The sequence below is a fragment of the Geospiza fortis genome, unplaced genomic scaffold (genome assembly GCF_000277835.1).
Source record: "Geospiza fortis unplaced genomic scaffold, GeoFor_1.0 scaffold5, whole genome shotgun sequence".
NCBI lineage: Eukaryota > Metazoa > Chordata > Aves > Passeriformes > Thraupidae > Geospiza > Geospiza fortis.
In genome coordinates, this window is record NW_005054421.1 from 1,619,229 (window position 1) to 1,641,836 (window position 22,608).

General features: G+C 42.9%; 1 protein-coding gene across 1 annotated transcript in view; it reads right to left on the reverse strand.

The window, feature by feature from the left end:
- PRRC2C (proline rich coiled-coil 2C) overlaps nucleotides 1-22,608 on the reverse strand; it is a 53,460-nt gene that overhangs the window by 11,978 nt on the left and 18,874 nt on the right. Inside the window, 14 exon segments of the mRNA XM_031061682.1 lie at nucleotides 1,063-1,199; nucleotides 1,795-1,916; nucleotides 2,626-2,829; nucleotides 3,634-3,841; nucleotides 7,791-7,892; nucleotides 9,612-9,701; nucleotides 14,349-14,600; nucleotides 16,952-17,140; nucleotides 18,021-18,106; nucleotides 18,566-18,899; nucleotides 19,401-19,555; nucleotides 20,146-20,354; nucleotides 20,990-22,370; nucleotides 22,373-22,608. The exon segment at nucleotides 22,373-22,608 is cut by the window's right edge and continues 8 nt beyond it. Coding sequence (XP_030917542.1) covers nucleotides 1,063-1,199; nucleotides 1,795-1,916; nucleotides 2,626-2,829; nucleotides 3,634-3,841; nucleotides 7,791-7,892; nucleotides 9,612-9,701; nucleotides 14,349-14,600; nucleotides 16,952-17,140; nucleotides 18,021-18,106; nucleotides 18,566-18,899; nucleotides 19,401-19,555; nucleotides 20,146-20,354; nucleotides 20,990-22,370; nucleotides 22,373-22,608 — 3,705 coding nt within the window.

Here is a 22,608-nt window from a genome sequence, read left to right on the forward strand (position 1 = left end):
GAGCTTTGCTCTGCATCCTCCCCTCACTGCAGAACACTGGGAAAACTCTTCCAGATGGGATGCAAAGGATGGAGACAATTTTTTTTTTCACAATTTTTTTTTAGCTCACTTTTAACTTTTGGTTGTAATGTTTTAAATCAGCAACCTGTGCATCTCCAAGCTTCTCCTCCTCTGCACATTTTCTATGTGGGAGAAGCACTCCCAATGTTAGAACTCCATTAATGCCATGTTTGTGTGTGATCAGATTTATTTAATCTGGACCACATGCCAGCCTGATTGTGTTTTTGCAATTAGCCAACTGTTTGCAACAGCTTTTGTCAGCTGTAGCAGGACAAGCAATATTTGGTCCCACAAAGTCAGCCAAGCACCAAAGTCAGGATACAAATGTGGTTAATTAAACCTTCTGTGGCCTCAGCCTTCTACATTGCAACAAGCAGATTTAACTACAGCCCATGCAAAACCCTCTAATTAAACTTCCAAAGCAGCTTTCTCAAAGTGGAACTAACAACATTTGTCACAATCACCCTGCTGTGGAGCAGCTTTCCTAGGAAGGGCAAGGGAGCTTTGAGAGGCTTCCAGTGGAAGTTGTCTGGCCATCAGGGCCAGTGCAGAGATACTGGTGCTACCTTCTGCAGCAAACAGAAATATTCTGAAACATACCCTGCATCCCCTCACACATCTGCAATGAGGGTTTTACTACCTAGGAGCTCAAACTGGAACTTCACAGTGTTTCAAGACTCCAGTGTTGGTTTGACTAGAAAAAACAAATTGCTGAACTAAAGGGACAGACATTTTCTGTTCTCTTACTATGACAGACTGAGGCTCTCAGCTCTTTAGCCTGGGTGTCTAAAGATACAACTACCATGCATCAGCTTTTAAGCCAGATTTCACAACTACATCTGTACAAGGCAGACAATTTGCACACAGAGTTCTCAGACAAAAGAGATTTTGGGGAAGACAGCAAGATGAGGCAGCTATGGAGCACATATCACAAGTCTGCAGGGAACCAAATTCAATAATTCTGACACTAAAACCCCAGAGAAATGTGCATATGCTACCTACCTGTAAGGTTGTAAAGAGGAATTGAACAACTCTTGGGCTTGTGAAACAGCTGGTGCTGCTCCTAAACTCAGCTGGGCTTGATGCTGTCCCTGCAGGGGTGCATAGATGGGGATGGGGATCTGCTGAACTGAAGCAGGCTGCACAGAAAAGAAAACATTAAAATCAAGTTAGAAAGAAGAGAAAGCATTAAGTTAGAAAGAAGAGAAAACATTAAAATTAAGTTAGAAAAGCTACAGCTGAATGTGTGTGAGGATTTGTGTAGCATTATGAAAAGTAAAATAAGAATGTCAAATCCCCAAGGCTGCATGCAGAGCTAGCATTGCTGCCCTCATGAAAATTACTTTCTAGTTGAATTTTATACTTTTCCTCACAACCAACCAGCAGAAACTGAGTGAAATAGTCAGATCTGCATATAAAACAATTACTTGAGATTGCATAGGATTTTGTACGACAGAAGTTGAGTAAGCCTGCACTCACAAGGCCACAGAAACATCTCCCAGGAATACAAATTTCCCCATATATTTTTGAGTAAAAGCTTATTCGGTCAACTTCCATGGCAAACAATCAAGCACTGCCTGCATGCACCAGAACAGACAGACATCAAGGGCAGGCATGATCTCATTTTTTGCAGTCTTCAGTCTCACTCTCCCCTGCCCCCATCAAACCATTAGTGGAACTTTAAAGGCAATAAGCACAGGGAGGGAACAAGGTGAATGAGGAATCCCCAGATACCTGAGAAAGGCCTGGCTGAAAGCCTTGCTGCTGGGCCAGGGAAGGTGGTGCCAAACGGGCGTGCTGGGTGTTGAACAGGTGACTTGTATCCATGTAGAATGCTGGGATTTGAGCTGCAGTGCCTCAGGAAGAGCAATACCATTAGTACCTGATTTTAGTACCTGATTCCCAACACCACCCCTCTAGAAAGGTTTTCATCAAGAATTGGAGATGCAGCTGCTGTCAGTCCTTTCCCCTGTAACAGCTACAGAGGGCCTGGGAGAAGGAGCAGCACTGCAGAGCTGGCTGCCTCAAAAGCTTTGGTATCTTTTCCAATTCACCCCCAGAATCTATCAGTCTTGCACAGGTATCACTAACCTCACCATTTTGGAGGGATGAACAACAGATTCTGGGCAAAAAAGGCATTTGGGTGAAGGAAGGGTTAGAATGTGTTACACTGCCATGTAATTTAACTAGATTGTTAATTAGATGTAGGATTTTCCTTAAAGAAAAAATGGCACAACTCTCAACTACTGTAGCATCTTAAGAAAGAAAACTAAATCACTCCTGGTCTTAAACAGCAATTTACAATTCTGCAACAGAAAATTGGTACATTAAGAGACTCAAACTTACTTTCTTCAACAATCTATATAGCACCACCTTTGTAATTCCTGGTAAAAGCAGTGCAGATTTACAGTAAGACAATTAGTGATTCTGAGTACAGAACACTCTTTATCATTCTGTCTTTATTGCAGAGCAAAACCAGAACCAAATTAAACTCTCCAGCTTCAAAATTAAAAAAAAAAAAACCCAAAAGCAGATGTGTGGCTTCTCAGCCACAAACACCATTACCTGCTGCAGACTGAGACACATAGACCTGGGGACTTTGCTGCTGCTGGGCAATGAGGGATGGCATGCAGCTCAGCTGGGAGAAGTGGCTGGCAGAAGCCAGGCTGCTTGTCTGCAGCTGCTGGGGTTTCACTTTGCAGATGTTAGGAGGGTCTGAGGTGCTTGCAGTCTTCGTACTCAGTGAAGAGGTTGTGTATGTTCCAGCTCCTAGGAGGAGAGAAGCCAGGGATGCAACAATCAAAGACATTTCAGAAACTCCTCATTCACAGGTCAAAGTTTTGGGGCAGCTCTGTGAGCACAGAACTGGTAAAGAACACTGAAACCTAATGCAGCTGCTTCCAGCAACACAAGTAAAACATGGAGCCAATTCTGTGCAGTTCACCGTGGGAAGTGCTGCAACCCTGCTACATCTCCCCTCTCAGGAGCACACAGAGCTACTGAAGGAGGCAGCTGGGTCAGTTATTCAGCAAAATATTGCAACCCACAGTGGTTGTGCCTCTCATGGAGATCTTTTAATATTCCAAGGGATGAAGACTTAACCAGATTTAGCATCTTTTCTTTGCTGCAAAGAACCAAGGCGACAACCAAGCACTGGTTGTGAAGAGCAGCTGGACATTTGCTCTGCTTTTTGCAAATAGGCTCTGATATGAGTTCCTGAAGCTTTAATTTATAAAGCAAGAGTACAAATAGAAGTAAAACATCAGAATTATCCTCTGCCCCAAAATCTACATGCTTGCCTCCATTTGGCTGAACAAAATTAAACCAGAGACAAGAGAAGTTTACCTCCTCCTTAGGCAGAGAGTAGTTTAATATTATTTTCAGGTGACTGAAGTGAAACAGGCGAAGCCAGTTACAGATTATTTGGGAAGTTGCTGCTCAGATCTGACATTCCATTTCTAGCACAAACCTTTTGTTAGCTTTGCATTAAACAATTCCAGAAGGAATCCAATCCCTGGAGAAACATAAGCAAGGAACAACACAAGGGGACAGCACTGCTTTGGCATGAGTTACCTGAGAGGGATGTTGTGGGGGTAACTGAGGCCACAGGAATAGGAGGCATTGATGCACTTGAGAAAGAGCTGTAGGTGCCACTGCTTGGCCCAGTGTTGCTGCTGCTGCTGCTGCTGCCACCAGCAATGGGAGATGCTGCTGAGGTCACTGGTGAACTCTTCTCCCCCATGTTTGGGGAATTCTCCCATGCTTTGCGTGCAGACTCCATCTATTTAAAAGAAAACAAAAATGTCCTCATCTATTAGGAAGTTTCAAGCAGTTCCTGTTCCTCTTTTAACAGTTCTTTTTAGTTAAAAGGCAACTGGGGCTTCATGCCAGCCTCTTTTGGAAATCGCTGTCATCGTGCAACTCTGTTCATGCAAAAAGCAAACAGCCTCAAGTTGGAGCTGCTCATCTGCTCCAACTGCACATGTGCACAGTTCATCATCTTACAGCCAATGCTCAGGAGAGAATTCACTCACACTAATTTGGCTTGGTTTTGTTTGACATGAAGAGCAAAGACACAGTGAGCAAAAGAAAGGGAAAACCCCCTCTAAATATTTCCATCAAGTCCTTTACTTCCAGGTTACTTGGGCCATTTCAATGAAGCAGCCCTTTGCTTTCTTGGTCCATCATCCACTTTGAGTGACCAAAGATACCCACTGCACTCTTCAGTGAACATGAAGCAGTCAAGTTTGGATTTCCAAAGCAACTCCTGCTCAAGAAGCAACCACAAGCTCACACAGCTTGTGTGTGCTGCTTTAGGTTAAAGCTAAAAAATGCTTCGTGCTCCTCTATTTCTATAATTATGAGTCTATGTCTTGCACAGCAAGGGAGATGAAACTTTAAATATTATAGACACAGTTACCTTCCCCCAGAAGTGGAAACAACCATTGTTTTACTGCAGCCAGTAAAATCTAATTCTTGCTACATTAGCCACACAACATGAAATCTAAATTGAGACACTTCTGAGGGTCCAATGAACAAGAAATATTAATGTTTATACTGCACTCACTAATTTAAAAGCTTAAACATGGTCCATAGACTTCTGCACAACCTTCAGCTGTCTCCAGTGGAAACACAAGTTTAGCTAGCAGAGCTAAATTGCTCACTGTCAGTTTTTCAAGGCTAGGTGGTGCCTTTAATGGTGGATATTAAGGGGCAGATATATCCTCAGCACACACCTGTCCTCAGTGCCTGTTCCAGAGAGCCCCCCCAGCTCAGTCTCTCAAAGCCACACCTGTCACCCTGCCCTGCTTCACATGAGTTAGGCAGAGTCTGGACAGACCAAACATGGCTCGGGTTATTTGTCTAGATGCTTCAGAAATGATAAAAAAGCAGAGCAGTATCAAAAGAAGTGGGTCACAGGTGATCAACAGCCACCCATGTGGAAAATGAAGTTCAGGATTCCTGAAGAGAATAAAGGGGGAGGAGGGAAACTGAAGTTACACATTAAGTCCTCTAGGGGCAAGCCACCTATTTTCATTTTTGAGATCATCTTCCCCAGCAATCATTCACTGTTTCCCCTTCACAACATTCTCCTCCAAACTGGTTCTGATTCTTACAGACAAGGCAAGGTTAATTCACCACTGATGTGCTGGAAAGGATTTTGTTTAGGCACTGAGAGAAACTGAGTAAATACCTGTGACTGTCAGGCTACAGAAGGTGTAGAAGGTTCTCTGTTCACTGTTTTTCATGATGTCCTGGAGAAACTACTGATAGCAAAAGCTACACACTGCATTTTGTCACATCTAGAGCATATCACAGAGTCCTCCAGTTTTCTTTTGGAAAGCCTCTTAGCAACCTCTAACTTTTATAAGCTAGAGAAAGAGATGCAAGAGAGATTGATACTCTAGGAATGCCTATTCAGCACCAACTACAGACCAGATATGGAGGAATAAGAGGCTCTAAATGAAGTGAGACTGGGGACAGTGTTGTAGTTTCACTGCTCACTTAGGGAGAAAGGAGGGCAACAAGGAGATCATGGCTGCCTGAGGCTTCTCTTCATCACTGATCCATTGGGGCCCTCACACTGCAGAACAGCCCTGCCCATGTTACCCAAACCTCCACTGGAGACAAACCCCAGTGTGCCTCTCCTTAAATACACCAAAGTCTCAATGGTTAGAAAAACAAAGTTCAAACGTGTCAGTCTCTTGACCAGATGCCTACAGAGGAATTTTAGATGAAACCTCAGACATGCAGAGGGCCAAGCAGCTCAGTTTGAGATTGCTTTGGACTTTATTCTGCTCAGCTCCTTACCTACAACATCCCTATGAGCAAAGTCCTTTAGAGGATGACTGAGTAAAGGTGTCTTTAGCAAAGTTACTCCAAGGAAACAAGACCTCAACAAGGAGCACCTTATATCCCACTGAAGAATGATGCCAAGCAGTTGGAGCAACTGTGGCCAAGTGCCCTACAAGTCTCTTACAGACAGCCTTCTGTGACAGGGGATGGAGGGAAGAGCAGGTGCAAGGACTGATCCTTTACGCAGGCAGAACCTGGACATTTTGTTCTTTTAAGAAAATGAAGGAAATGCTTTCCTCTCTCCTGCTGCAGAAGTATCCTTTGAGAGATGCAAGGGCTGTACTGGAAGAGGATGACAAAGAGCAGAGCTGTGCCTGCTGGGACACTGACAGTCTCAGAGTGTGCTTCAGAACAAGCCTGCTGCCTTCTGTGTTTGTGAAAAGGAGGTAGAGCTCCAGTGGCTGGAATGAAGAAATCAGGGACAAAGCTGCTTCCAAATAGTTTTCCATCCAGATTTCAGACAGAGGGTTCTTCAAGACAGCCTCAAAACATGGATCTTTGACCTACTTTGTTACCACACATCCAAAAATCTATCACCCACTGAGAAATCACTGACACCACAAGAGCAGGAAAAGAAATGCAGGCTGAATGACACAGACACCACAGTTTGCTCTGTAACTGGGCACTGTCCCACACTTTGAGGTAACTTTCAGGTAACTGAGCCCTACCTGTGTGACACAGGACTGCATCTCCAGTCAGAGACTATTTCAGAACACTTTCAGACGCCAGAAAGTCACATTGGGATAACTCATTACACAAGAATGTACCAGAAACTCAGTTTTTCTTAAACTACTTGTCCCTCCACAGTGCTCTCCCCGTTTCTGTAGATCTACTGTTTGAAAGAGGTGTTATACTCTTTTTAGGAAATAAAAGTGTTAACAAAAGAAAAGCAGAGATTCAAAGAGAACATGAATATTTCTCATCTGTAGAGAACACAAGCAAGCAGCTGTCAAACCAAGCCAGTGAGACAAGTCTCACTGGGATTGACAAGCAAGTTCCTCCAAAGCATTAGCTCTGCATCCAATCAAGTTTCATTTCTTCTTTTAAAAACTTAGACAAACCAAGGTCAAACACCACTATTCCTTAATACGAGAAGCAGCAACAACACTTCTACTGGCTCAGTCACCTGCAGTCACAATGACAAAGCAGATCTAGGATACCAAAAGAAGAAAAAACCCAACAACTTCTAAAAATACAGCAGCAAAGCTAGAGCCCAACTCTGTGTTAGTGAGTTATACAATGCACACAGTCCAAAATCCATCAAAATGGGAAAACAGCACTCAAAATATTCTCCACACTTGCTCTGCACTGGAAAGCAGGAAACAACAAAACATTTACAACACTACAGAACATATTCTAACTTGCTGATCTAACTGCATTTCAGAGACACCAACACACCACTACATGTCACTACTTGGAACCTCAGCCATCCAACTCAAAACCACATTATCACTGCACCTAAGTCTTAGAACTAAGAAGAAATCAAGCTTGGCTTATCAAGCAAATCCCTCAAGCCTTTCCACCAAACCAGGCAACTTATTTTAAGCTCAACACTCAAAAAACCTCAGCCAGATTCTGATGGTTTGCCATGAGCACTGTGGTCCAATGCTAAAACTCTAGGATCTTGGTTTTTCAGGGCAGTGGGAGCCAAGATTGGTTGAGATGCCAAGTGTTAATGCAAAACGGGGTTAGAAATTTATGGTTTAAATGCATCCTTTGACAGAGTCTGTGTTTCAGCCATCCATTTATATGCAAAAGCAGTTCAGCAGAGGAAACAAAGGAAGGCTCTAAAAAAAGGTTCACCAGCAAGTTCTCCAATAACTTTTTTTCCCCTGCATGCAAGAAAACGACCCTTAGAGGGATGTGGTACATACCTTGAGGGTGAGGTCGACGGTAGCGGGAGAAACTGGAGTTAGGCTGGAGCTCTGTTGTAAAGTCTCCCTCCTAGGGAGGGGAAGGGTGTGGGGCAGGGGCACCTGAAAGGCAGGCAACACACATCACATTCTAACTAAGTCTACTAGAAAAGCCCCAGAAAGCAAAGCTCAAGCTTTATCAAGTGAGCTACAATTTCTTCAAGGCTTGAGCATTTGGCAGGGAGACTGATAAAATAAGGTGAAAATTTGGTAGGCAAGGAAAGGCCACTCAGCAGGTGCCAAGATGCTTCTCATCTCTCAAAGAGGCTGAAGATTAAGGTTTTAAGGTGTCCATGTCCTCTGCATAAACAAACACCATTTGTCTGTTTGGGGATTTAATTTCAAGTACCATTTCACTTTACTGATATGCAAAAATTCTTCCCAAGCCAGGTTTGTTCCTTTTTGTACCAATACAGTACAGGGGGCTTCATGAACCTTGAGTTCTGAGATGCAGTTTCTGAAAAGAGGAAGCTTTTATAGACCTGCAAAATCACAGGACCATGAAACAAACGACAACAGATTTGCCATCCAATAATTGAATTCAGTTATTTTCTCTTTCAAAAGATGAAAGATGTGATACTTGGGGAAATAAATCTGACATAATGCTATTGCTGTCTTTGCCTATGAAAACTCCAATGGATTTCCTAGAAGTTTTAAAGGAAATGAATCAAAAATACTGCAGTGCCCAGTCTGTTACTCCTAACTATTCCTTTCTCTATCCATAGCTTAACTAATGGACTTCCACTGGATGAGATAAGGCTAATCCACAAGACAGATCCTGAAGCTTTGAAGCAGGGGATGGCACAGATCCTTTGTGGCCAGGAACCCCTAATTCCCGTGTTAGAAATTCAACTCTAACATCCACAAGGATTGGACTTCATTACCACAAAAGAATTCAGTCTTCCACACTAACCACCAAAGTCAAAAACCACAACACTACCAGGAAAGCCAGCAGAAGAGTAAGAAGTTCAATCAGTACTGCTTCAAAACAGTGCTGCAGTAAGTTGAAAAGTGTTTTTAGATGGAATTCACAAGACATCTTCATAAAAAACTGAGATCCTACTGCATGATTCTACCTTCCCACACCAACAAGTGACTCAACCCTGAGCTAATTCTGTTACTCAAACAACAAGAATCACAAGATCCAAGCTCCCTGATGCCCCAGCACACTCAAGACAAACTTGATTTTGCTACAAGTCACAACCCAGCTGGTTCTCTCAATCACTGTGCCACGCTCACAAGTCAGGACCACTGCACTAGCTTTGAGGGCTGCAAACATCTCCTCTCCATGGCAACTGAACACCTGGAGCCTGCTGTCTGCTCTCACAACCATTCAGCTGCTCCCTCTGCATGCAGTTGCTGTGATTTCAGGCTACAGCTCAAAACTCCTTTGTTTGCAAGAGCCTTTCTTCAAACTCAGCCTCCAGAGCTTTGCTCCTGGTACCAGGCTCAAGTGCCAACTGCTGCCAAGAACACACTCCCTCATTATTAAAAAAGCCTATCCTTGCTTTTTTTAGAATTGTCCCTACAAACATCTCCACTTTCTGTGCTCTTTAGCTCACTGTGATTGTTCAAAAGACAAGAAAACACCTGAAGAATTCCAGAGCAGGTACTAATCAAACCAAATGTCCTTCAGAGTAAGATTACTGGAAAAAGCCCAGCTAGTTCACATGAAAGGAACCCTGTGGACTTGCCCACTGAAGGCATTATTTGCTGCTTTAAAAGAAGTGTGAAAATATTTTCTTGTCTTCAAAGTCAAGACGATCACTGCAATGGACTTACGTTCGTCACCAAAGTCTCCTCCATTTTTGTACTGCTAGTAGCCACTGTGTTAGGATGAGAAGAAGGTGTAGTGTAGTCTGTTACAGTCTCCTGTGAAGAAAAACAATTCCATTAAAATATCTCCCTTACCTAAATTCCATTTCAATTTCTTGGACAGATGTCAGCCTTTCTACAGGAGGAGTTCAGCACGCGACAGAAGATTAGAATTTCACACAGCTTTTTTCTTACAAGTCATGTCTAGCAATCCTTGCTGCAGAATTGCTACTGAGGTCAGGAGGATTCTGAGAAGATTACAGTTTGCCTCATGACCTCACAATGAACATCTGGAGAAAAGTCAAAATACTTTGTAATACTTGCATAAGGCAAGAACATACAGAGCAATGTATCTCCTGGGCACTGTAAAACTGGACTGTGGTGGTGCAGCCAATTATCATTTGTCACCCTAGGTGCTTCAGCCACCTGCAGGCCCTTTCACTCTGCTTAAAAAGTAAAATACCTTAGCTGAAAGCTTTCTGTAGCTTGAAATCAATACAGAAATTTCTTAGTATGACAAGAAAGGCCCTCCAGATTAAAAAGAACACAAAGGGATGGTTGCAATTTGCAAAATTATTTTCTTTCCTGTAAATTTTGTCTCTGAAAATCACAAGACTCAGATTCTCTGGATGGTGCAGGCTACCTTCTGATTTCTGCACTGCTTAATGACTTCAAGGAAGAAAAGGACTGAGGTTTCCAGTGTGCTCAGAGGCTTTCCTTGAAGCTTTTTTGTCACAGTTAAGTGGCCCTTCATGTGCTCAGCAAACAAGGTCCTTTCAGTGCTGGCTGTAGGCAGTGACTCCTGCAGCTGTAGAAGTTGAAATGTCTGAAGTTTTACATCCCTGAAGCCCAGGAAAGGCTCCACCATCTAGACAGAACCAAACACCACAAAAGAACTGAAGGACAAATCAGCAGCAGAACTGTTACTGAGCGTCTGGACTTGCCAACCCATAATGATTTTGAAGACACAAGCCATATAATGCTTGTTTAATTGCATCCAACCAGTAGGATGATAAGCTACTAAAAAAAATGCACACTTGATTTACTCCTCAGGCCTGTGGCAATGCCTCTAGAAAAGCAATTAGGGCGCTGAGATAGTAACTGACAAATGACACAGACTCCTCCTTAAAAGGATGAGCTCATTTTGGTCAAAGACCAGAACAAGCTAAACCCTAACAGGGTGTGAGAACAATGTGCACAGTGATTTGTTTCTATAATTTACTAAGAAAATAAAGAACTCTTTTCTCCATTTATTTACTTCCTTTACTTGTTAAACTGGTGAAATACAAGATATATGGTGCTTCCCACAATGCCAACCACCTAACTGCAAGTTGCACATTTGCACTGGATTCCAACAGGCAAATTAAATCTGGGTGAAACAAGGCAAGCACGCAAAGCTGCTTTAATCACAAAAGCCTTCTAATGAATAAATTAAATGGCTCCATATTTTTTTAAGGATGCATCACTGCATAAGAAAGAGGAAGTGTTTTTATTAAATTTCCTTCAAGGTCTAGATGTCATTTTTTCAGGGTTTGAGCAGTGAAATTCTTTATGAAAGAAGATGGATCAAGACTACTGCCAACTTTCTTACTTTGCAAACCCACAGCACAAAAAGAGCTTTTTCACTAGAATTAAACCCAAACCACTGTACCAGCTCTGGTGCCCTTACAAGTGCATGTGCAATGCTGAAGCACAAGGGTGGTTTACAGGCTGAACATGCAGACAAGACAGAGCTTTAACCACATGAACACCACCCCATAAACTGCCGATTAATCTCCATCTTTCATTTCCTAGTACATTAAATCCAGGATTCTGTTAGATGTGGTTTAGCACCATAAGCTTTTGCAATTCAGTTCAAGTGATTCTCCTGTACAACTCTTTGACTGAAGAAACCAACTGATTACTTTATTAATAACTAGCTAGAGCAAAAAGCTCATATTTATGCTTTTTCTGGAGTTCTCCACAAATTGTTTGCACCTGAAGTAAAAGAACAGGCAGACTTCTTGTGACTACCTCCTTGAAAAGAAGAGATCACAAAACCTCCAGTGACTGATGAACAAAGCACAAGGCAGACCTCAGAGCTGACCCTGCTGTAAAGGATCAGGGTACTTTATGGGATGAATTAGCTATTTGATTGGTTCCTGATACACATAAATCCCCCAAATTAGAGCTTGAAAGAGACTCAAAATCTTCTGAAAACCAGTCTGTGTGTCCTTTTAGCCATGATCTGTAAGACACAGCTGTTGCTGCCTGTACAAATACTTGACTGGCATCCACAGCCAGGTATTGATCTTGCTGGGATTTGACAGGTTCAAGTGGAAGGCTGGGAAAGGCAAGGGCTAAGATGTTTTACCCAATTCAGAAAGTTACACATCAGACTGCCTTTACTATAAAAATACTGCCAAATCCAAGAGAAACAGCTGCAATGGCTTCTGAGCATCATACTTATGTACTAAACTTAAACATCTCACTGTAGGAGTTCATTTATATTTATACAGTTTCTAAGCAGTCTTGCATGATTAAAAGCACACGCTCTTATCAAGATGTTTGTTTTGGAATGGATGGGGTACTCTCACAAAGCTTCTGAAGGAGGACAGCTGGCTTTTACAGACATTTAAATCAAATACACCACAAGTGTGCATTCCTAGAAGCTGAGCAGGAATCTCTGAGAGGGATGTTTAAGATTTTCAAAAGAAAAGACATTTAGGTTTGCCAAAACTTCAACATTTGACATTGAAACAACAGGCTAAAGATGTCAACACCTCTTCCCTCATGAACAAGCAACAGAAAGAATACCAAGACAAGAAAAAGCAATTGCAATGTACATCAGTACAAGAACTCCAAGGCTGGAGCAGTATTTGAACCCTTTTTAAAAGCCTCTTAAGAAAGAAGGGACATTTATTGTACGTTTATTCCTGTAAAACCTACATGAAGGTTATCTTATCCAGTAAATTTGCAGGTTGTTGGTTTAACTTCCACTTCTTTCCTAGAAAAAACAACTTACTATTGCCTCAGGAACCATTCCTAACAAAGGAATTTAAAAGCAAACCTGGTGCTGTTAAGGCAGGAGTATTTAGCCTATTATTAAAGGCTTCTTTAAGCAACCACTCAGTAAAGAATTTCATATGCAGCACAAACTGGAAAGCCTCTTCCCACTCTGGTTTTCCTTCCAGAAGACAGAACCTCAGTGCTTTAGTACTGTGGTAGTTCAAAGAACCTTGGCAACCCCAGTTAAACTAAACCTAGACTGGCACGAAGTCCAGACTCCCCTTCTGAAAAACTGATACTTCAAAAATACAATTGCAGAGAGGAAATGTTGCTGATTTTAGCAGAGCTACTTAACTGCACTGAGTCAGGTTGCAGTAATCAAAGCTCTGTTTCCTATTCTGTTTGTAGCTCAGAAGAAGTCTCTTCTCCTCTCTTGAGTTCTGGCCACAGGAGTTTGTGGGAAGCACAGGATCCAAACAGGCTCACCAAACACCTGAGCAAGGTATTTACTGCTCTGCACTTCTGATTCTTATACAAGGACACTTTACCAATTTCTGGTAGGAACACAAACCACTCACACCTACCTACAAGATGGAAAATGTCAGGAAGGATGAGAAATCCCTGCACTGAATTTTCTTAAGCCTGCAGCTTCCATGTTGGACACAAACACCCTTCCACTTGTTCTGTAGCAACACTTCATTGAGACAGTATCTTTTATGGCAAAAAGCTGCCTAAAAAGTTTATTTTGGGGTTCCTAGTTGTGGGTGACAAAGATGAATTGGGATCCACACTCCATATTCTTCAACTATTAATGGAACTCTTAAAGAGAACCAGTTTTCCTAAATGGCATCAGAAGATTTCTGTTTAAAACCAGGATGGTTGAGACAGCAGGCAACCAACCTGGGTCTGTGCTTAGCAAACTGCTTTTCAAACCTACAAGGAGAATTTTTCCTGTACCAAAGCAGGTGTAACTACTAAGCAGTAGCTACTCAAACTGAGAGAGCTACTCAAACATTTGAGAGATGACAACCAGAGTACCTGCTCAAGACATAGGCAGAAAGGAGATGCCTCTGGGGATGTTTTTTAGCCCCATCTAAGAACTGACCTGTGGAACACAATGAATCCCAACACCAGATCACCATCTCACCACAGAGCAGTTATAAAGAAAACAGGGGACTTTGATGAGTCCTAAATATTGTGAAGTTCTGCAAGGAATATCTAGACAATATCCAAGCCAAGAGGATACACATGACCATCTAGGGACACAGAACAAGCCTTATCTAAAGTTTTAGCACATTCCCAGTATAGAGATCTTTTTTTCACAGAACAAGCACTTAACTCACAGCTTGAGGTCATCCATACACTCATCCAGCAATCATGCACGACTTCACTTCTCTGCTGGAAGTCATCCTGCATTCATCACATTGACCTGAGTCTACAGACTCTGCCTACACCAGGCTCCAGTGCCACTCTCCACAGCAGTGCTCAGGAATGAGTTTTGCCATTCAGCAGAACAGATTTCCAAGCTAATCTGTGCTCAGGGACAAGACAGCACATCTCTGCAGCACTTTTTAATTCAAGCAGCACCAATGTTTCCTATCAGCCACTCAGTGGGCTCTGCTGCCAAGCACCACTAGCAGGCAACCAAGTGTCAACCACTTCACTGTAATCACATTTTACATCCAGTGCTCAGTAATCTGGCAGGATTTTTCTTACCTTTGTGCTTGTCCCAAACTCTGGAGCAGACACAGATATCATGGTTCCTATCTCGGTGCTCAGCTCGCTCGCTGCTTTGGTCTCCTTTGCAGTGACAGGCTCTGGGCTTCTGACAGAGGTGGGAGATGGCTTCTCCTGTCCCTCAGGCTCTCCCTGCTGGGCATCCTTCACCTTCCTGTTCTTTAAAGAACGCTCTTTCCCAATAGGGCCGGGTTTGTACTCTTTGTTTTCTACCGGGCTCAAGTCTGGAAGCTAAGTTAGTGTTAACTTGTCAGTCATGCCTTCCTCTCTGGGTCCTATCCAACAAAAATACTTAAACATGCTAAAAGTCATTGTTTAAACAGAACAAAGCTTTTTCTAGCAGGTAAAGAATTTGAGACTAAGTCATAAATGCATTGATTTTGAATATCAGGCATCTAAACCATTGTTTTCAAGCAATGAATTTTTTATGTGAAGTGGCAGAGTTCAAATAAAATACAAAATAATGTCAGTTTGATTGTCTTTACAAGAAAAGCACAAAAAATACAGAAACCCCATGACTTTGTATAGCTACAGGTTATTGTAATTTTCAGTGATTCAAGATTTTATGGGAGCCCAGGAAACTACAACAGAATTATTTGAAATTATCTTGACATGTGGATGTTGGCAGCATTTTTCATGGAAACTGATCACTAAAGGGATCCAGAAAAAATAAAACACCTACACACAAGTGTTGCCTTATACTGCAGACACCATGGCTGGATCCCTGCTGCAATTCAGCAGTTCCTTTCTGTGCAGCTGAATTACAGCAGCATGAAGGGCCCTAGGGAACCTGAATGCTCTGCTGTTTCAACAGCCACGTCCTTCCTGGCTGAGACTCTCAGTCCACTTCACTGCTGAGCAGCACTAAAATCCCTTCAAGGCAGTCCTGAAAATCCAATTCCTTAAGCTTTGATAGCAGAAAGACAGAAGCTGCTGGTAATTGTTTTTCTCAATACAAACCAGGTATTTTGGGAGTGGATGAAGACTCTCTAAAATACCCCAAATAATTTTTTTCTCTTAATAGTTTAGAGAGGCTGAAATTCCTCCAGACACTTTAAGGTCACTTAAACCTTCACACTTCACCTTGGAAAGGAAAATTGCTGTGTTTCAAGTATGGTCCTCTTACATTGTCCATATTAATTCAACAATACCAACCTCCAATCTTGAATGTAAGCTTGCATTTAGGCTCCACAGCAAACAATATCACCACAGGGGTGGGTGAGGGTATAAGAATTGTTTGTTTGTTTGTTGGGATTTATTTTTTGTCATCAAGGCAGTTAGATTTACAGCTGCCTCACTCAAAGGAGTGTAAACAATATTACTCTCCAATGCATTTAGTATTTAGTCACATATGTGTCTTTCAATAAAATCTGCAGCAGTCTTGAGAGCTCTAACCAAGCAGAAAAAAGGAATTTTCTACACAGTGTCAAGTCGACTGTCTCTCTATATATTTAACTTTGGAGTTGAGTATCTGAAAGTGATTTTACTGGGCAGTTTTAGGCATGCTGCAGTGTATCTGAGACATGGAGTACTGCAATTCACCAGCAGTTTTAATCAGTGCATATTGCTCTGCTGAACAGCTTTTATATTCTGCAGTGAAAGCCATGAACTGCAACACATCCACTCAGTGTCTCATAAAGCAGAAGTTAAATTCATTCTGTGACTGAACTTCCAGATTTCAGCTCTTTTTTTGGGGGGGGGGGATCCCAACAAACAACCAAAACTTAAACAACCAACACAAAGAAACACCCAGTCTTCCAGAAAGACAAAAGGGCTTTAATTACATCAGGACTGCTGCCAAATCTCAGCCATCTAGAGGGACTGGAATAGCTGATGCTCTAAGTCACCAGACAAGTTTATCTGCTATAACCTTTTCTTTCTGAGAATTAGAAGCTGGTGCTGAGTGCTAGTGATGCACAGATTAGTGCGCACTGGAGGTGGAAATAACAGAAAATCTCTGGAAGGCAACACACTTATTTTTTTAAGCTGATGTAAGTTTAATTAACTGTTTAGTATTAGTTGGAAAAAAATTAATTATTCAGACATCTGAATTCCCCAGTTCATCCATTTGAACTGGAGACCTCCAACTAATGTCCTTAACATTCCTCCCCTCCCTCAGAACACTTCTTTTTCTGCAACTTCATGTACTGATCAGTTATAACCTGGTTACAAAACTATGCAGGGCACCATTCATCACTTTAGGGGGCAGGAAGAACCAACTGCCAGGGCAGCACTGCAATGCTGCTTCCAAACAGCTCTCAAGGCCTGAGCGAGTCAAGCTCAAGAAAAACCAGAAAACTCAAACTACAAACAAAACCAGAGCACTCCAGCACATCCACAGCTTCCCAACAAAGCCCCCACAAATCCATACTGCCATCCTTGGCTCCCAACACAGAACCAACGTGCAGAGGTGCTGTTTAATTACCTTGCACACCTTCTCTGCAACAATCACCTTGCTGATTGTATTAGAAATATAAAAAGGGATACAATTTTCATGGGTCTAGTCCTAACCCAGTGTATTCTATTCTGCTATTTGTAACCCTTTTTTGATTGAACTTTGTACTGCAATTATGACCTTTTACCTTTTGTGCTTTGATGGGTCCAGCCCGAGGCTGTTTCTGTCTCTGCTCTTTGGGTTCTGGTAATTTGTCAGTGGACTTCTCAGACAGCACAGGACCAACTTCATTGTCACTGCCACTGGAAGCTGGGGCTCCAAACTGAATGGTTTCTATACCAAGATCGACTCCACCTTCTTGTCCAGGCTTTGTCCCCTGGTTAAAAAGCAAACATTTAACCCATTCTGAAAAATTTCTGTGTCAGTACAATGACAATTCAGAAAAGAGAAAAGAACACACAACATGCTCAGCTGAAAACCACCAGAAGGGTACTTTTATCTTTTGCACTGCAACAGATTTGCAAGAATAAACAATATCTGAACGTACACTTCCTCCTCCTCAAGTCTCTATTGTTAAAGGAGCCCAAAAGAAAAGCAGTGAAAAAATATGTAAACATCACCAAGATCAACAGGAACAAGTGCAATTCGGGTTCACAACATTCTCTGGGAAGTTCAAAACTTAATGCTCAATTCAAGAGAAGCAGTAAGAAATGTAAAAGTATTTCCAGATCTCTTGTGCAGTTCAAATGGTCTCCTACATTCTTGCTGTTTAAAACAATTAAGACCAAAAAAATACCAAGGAAGTAAGACCACAACATTTTAAATGTAAAATTTAAGGCTATGCAAATTCCATGGGAATACCCACAGATAATAATGTCATAAAGCACTGACTGCTTTTCTATCTTCAACTGAAGGAACACAAAACCCCTTTAGTTCCTTGGAGACATCCTGTTTCTGCCTACATTACTGAACCCTACACAAACAGGGCAATATTTTTCCTTTGGAAATGCAATAACAGCTATCAATAGAATCTGTGAATAGATGAGTTATTATCAAGAGAACAGCTTTTCCCTGCTGCAACTATAAAAACACCAGCCTATATCCCATGCTTCTGTACTATCTCCTGACTTCATGGAATTCTACACATTAGCTTAAGTATTTGCACTCCTGGATAAATGGATAATCTGCACCCAACCCCAGTGAGATATAATTTGCGTGACTTCACACACGGCTTCTCTTCTTCCCCTCACTCTTACCTCTGGAGATGGAGCTGAACCAAAAGATGTCAGAGGCTTGTTCCAGGCACTGACTGAAGGTGGCTGAGGTGGGCTAATGGGTCCCACTGGTAATTAAGAAAAGAAAGAGAGTTCAAAAACCCCTCAGTGTTGCTAGAGGTATTCAAATCAATGTATCAACTGAGAAGTAAATTACAGATGTCTGGAGTAAATAAGCTTTAATTAACCTATTCACTGGTTAAAAATGTGCTACCTGCTCAGTTGCTTTCAAGTGGGGCAACTAACATGGAACAACGACCAAGTCTGACAAAACAGACTCCTCAAGGGAGTGACAGTTGCTCATTTTCTGCAAGTGAAGAACACAGTAACATAAAATATTGACTAATACTCCACTGCAACCCCCTCTTTTTGGAGGTTACTATGCTGCACTTGGGTATGCTGCCCTCATTCCCTGTGCAGAATCCATCTGCAGGTAAAAACACAACCAGAGAGCCAGCTGGCCCATCAGCCTTCTCTAAATACAATGCTTGCTTGCCCCCACTTTAAATCCAGAAGCCAGCACTTACATTTTTTGGAGATGTCATTCAGAACTGCTGTAGGAGGCACTTTGTTGTCCCATAATTCAGCTCCCAGGCCGTTGTGAGGCTGGGTGTTCTGCAGGACTTTGCCTGACACGCTGTAGTCTGTGCTGGCTGTCCCTCCTGCAGCCTGGCTCTGTGCTGCAACAGGAGCCTGGGGCTGGGCTGGAGACTGGGCTGGGCACGGAGGCTGAGCCTGAGCTTGAGCCTGAGCCTGCTGTGCAGCTGCAGCTGCTGCCTGCTGCTGCTTTTTGGCAAATCTGGGGGGCAGCTTGGAATTCTGACCTCGGCCTTTTTCGCTGGATCCTTTTTTGGTCCAAACCTGTAAGGAGAAGGCAGTTTTATTCTTCCAGGTGACAACGTGTACAGACAGCAATTGCAGAGTGCAAAATGCAAAAAGCAAACTGATTAACCCAGCCTTACAGGAAATTTTATTTTTTTTTGGGGGGGGGGGCGGTATTTAACCACAAGAGCAATGATTTCTCATCCATTTTCTTCTTGGAATCAACTGATATACAAGCAATAGGGTAAATCTTTATCACAGTATGAAAACATGGTGTTTTCATCAGTTGGCCAATTCCACCTGCCTGACAGTGCCCAATTGAGAACTACAGAATCCCAAGGTGACTAAATAAAAATTAATTTTATTTACTAAATAGGAACAACTTTAAATACAACTAAGTAGTTGTTTATTTATTTAGAGGGAGTTGTTTATTTATTTGGAGGGAGAAAATACAGCTTTTTTGGGAGGAAGTTTCTGCACCCCTGACAATCCCAGTACTGCAAGCAGCTTTTTCCCCCACTATAAATGCTGGTCTTGTACCTGCACTGTTTGTTCTTCCTTCTTTCTGCGCTCTTCATCTTGCAAACGTTTTTGCTGCTTCTTAGACACCACTTCTGTGAAACCATCATCATTCAAGTTAGATTGGGAGTCTTCAACTACTGTCACTTCAGGGTGATCATCAATGATCACAACACCTATAGGAAAAGGAAAGGTATAGATGCTGCTGTTTCAACAGCTTCAGGTGCAATGCACCAAGCCAAAATTGGCTTTGGAGTGGAAGTTACTTCCCCACATACACAGATGGGGGCCCTGATCAATGGCAAGCTTCTGCTTGCCAAGTGCTTTGCTGCTGAGCTCAAAGGCAAGGAGTTCATATTTAAGAATTTTAAAACTGGAGCTCCCTGTACTAGATTCTCCAGGAAATTACTGAAACACAGTAATGACTAATGAACAGCCCTCCCTGATATCAAGTCTAAGCCTAGCAGTGATAACCACTGCCCTTACTTTTGAAAATTAACTAAATTATGGGAATGTGATGGAGAATGGTAGGAATGAATTATGATTATACAGAATTGTTCTCATCTACACATAACACACAATTAGGTTTGCCACCTTTTAGAGGCACCTACATTATTAGGTATCACAAAGATAGCCATGCTCAAGTGCACAGTTATTCTGGTGTTTTAAAAAAATCCCCTTCTCTTAAAGTTTTCAAACATCTAGCTCTATATGCAACAAAACTAGCAGAACTATCAAAAATTATTAGGATGTTATCAATACATACTTGCATAATTATTAAGATCAAATTGAGACAAGGCATCCACTTTTTCCTTAGGCTTCTTTGGACCAGCCTTTGGTTCTTCTCTCTTTTTGCCACTTGCATCCTTGGTTGTCTTCTGTCCTGCAGCAGTGACACCTCCATCCTCCTGATGTACAGTGGTGCCATTGGCAGGATCAACCCCAGGCACAGGTGCTGCCTGCTCTTCAAATGGCCTGTGTTAGAAAAAAACATTTGAAAATTAAGCCACAGAGAATGCTCAGGAGGGAGCCAGCAACCTAATCCAGATCCCACTGTAGGGCTGTACATGTTTACTGACTTCTTAGTAGGGTCCAGACTTTTTACTTTCAGCTCCTAATGAGAAGCTCAACAGCAAAAGCTGTTTTGGGGAAAGATCATGTGCCCTGCTAAATCTTCCATCAAATTAAGCATATGGAAAAATGAATTTCAGTCTAAATGGTAAGCATCTCTCAACCTGCTTGTCTGTGTTAGGTGATTGATCTAAAATGCAATGTAGTGATTTAGAGAGATTAACTGCAAAACTGCTCACATGAACATTTCTGCTTGCACCCAAATCTTGAGAAACATGGCTCAACTCAGAAACAGCAAAACCATTTTTTAAATTAGGCTTTTTTAGCATTGTGCATACAAGAACACCTCACTCTCAGCTTCAGGTTCCAGGTGTCTGTACATAAACAGAAAAAATAGAAAGTACAGAGACACGGCTGCACACATCAGTGTCTTTTCTACAGCTCTACAGATCTAAACTAGCTGCTTATGGTTTCAAACCACAAGAGGACAACAGAAGGCCATCACCCCGTGTGCATCCTCACAGAGGCTGGGTACTCACCCTCTTTTTCCACTTCTGGGGGGAGGACCACTCCGCCTTTCACTCCGGGGCCCTGAGAAGTTCCTCCCTGGCTTAGTTGGCCCGTTGTTGCCACGTCGGTTCTGACGGTCTATGCCAGGCCGCTGACTAGAGAAGCTTCTCTTGGCTATTTCCCTTTTTGGAGCTCCAGCATTTTCTCCTGCCTTTGCAGCAACCTGTGCTGCTGCATCTGCTGTTTTCTTCTCATCCCTTTCCCGTCTCTCATTGAAGTCGCTGCTCTCTGAGGCTGTTTCCCACTCTTCATTTGCCTGGTCTGAAGAATTCTGGTTGGACAAGTCTGGTGTCTTACTTCCCGATACATCCAGAGCAGGGTTGGAGGGCTCATTAACTGCATTATTAACTGTGGCACTCGTTGTGGAGCTGGTCACCACCTCACTGATCTTGGATGCAGCCTCTCTCTCCTTTAGGCGCCTGAAGCGTGGTGGCTTGTCCTGCCTTGGAGGCCGGGCAGGCCTCTGTCTTCGTGGCCTCTCTCTGTTTGGATCAAACTTTCTCTCAAACTTTGGAGGTCTTTTATCAATTGGTATAGGACCATAATGCTCATTTCTTCTTGGAGGCTCTCCATCTTCTGGTTTAATGATCTCTGTTTGCCTGGGGTTCCACTGATTGTCCCTGTAGGCTGGTCTCCTTATTGTGGATGGACGTGGAGGACGTCCCCCGGGATCCCGGCCACCACGCCTGTACATTCCCCCTCTGCCTCGTCTGGAAGGCTCTCCTTTAGGAAGAAATCCTGGTTTGGGCTTGTTCTCATAATCTCTGATGTAGGTTTTTTCTAGGGATCTGTTGTCTACTCTGATATTATTCTCAGGTTTGAATGACAGGGGCTTTGGAGGCTTCTTGCCATCAGCTCTTTCTTCTCTTTTTGGGTGCTTGCCCTTGATGATGCTGTCTTTGTCTGAGAGCAGGGTGTCGCTGGCGCTCTCGTGCACTTCGCTGTCAGAATCTGTCTCCGAGCCATGCTGGCGCCGCCGCTTCGGGATCACTTCAAAGTCAGAACTCTCACTACGAGTTTCACTCTCTTCTCTTTGCCTAACAGGCCCTGAAGGCACATGCTCTGATCTAGGCTTAGGGTCTCTGTAGTGTGGGTACTCTCTGTTATGGCCTCTACTGCCCCGACCACGTCCTCCGTAAGAACCCCTGTAGCTACGGCCCCTAGAATAATACTCACCCCGACCTCTGCCTCTGTACCCCTGATCTGGGAACCAGTCCCTATCCCTGGCCTCCTTCCAGTATGTCCTAGGTGGTAAGCCAGGCTCTCTTTTCACTGGCCTGGTTTCTAGGCGTGGTTTCTCCACCACCTCCTTGCTCACCACCTTCTCAGCCTGTTTTTCCTCCTTGCTGGGTTAGCTGCTGCCTCGGGCTGACTGCTCTCCTGGCTTGCTGGTGCTGGGGCAGCATCCTGGGTTATCTTCTTAGCCAGAGGAGTGCTGCTGGAGGCAGATCTCTCGGGCTCAGCCTGAGACAGTGGCACTTGAGGTGATTCCTTTTTGTCACTTTTTTCAGGTTTGCTTGGTTTTTCACTAGCTGTCTTTTCTCCTTCCTTCTCCTTTCTCTGCTCACGCTCTTCTCTCTGCTCACGC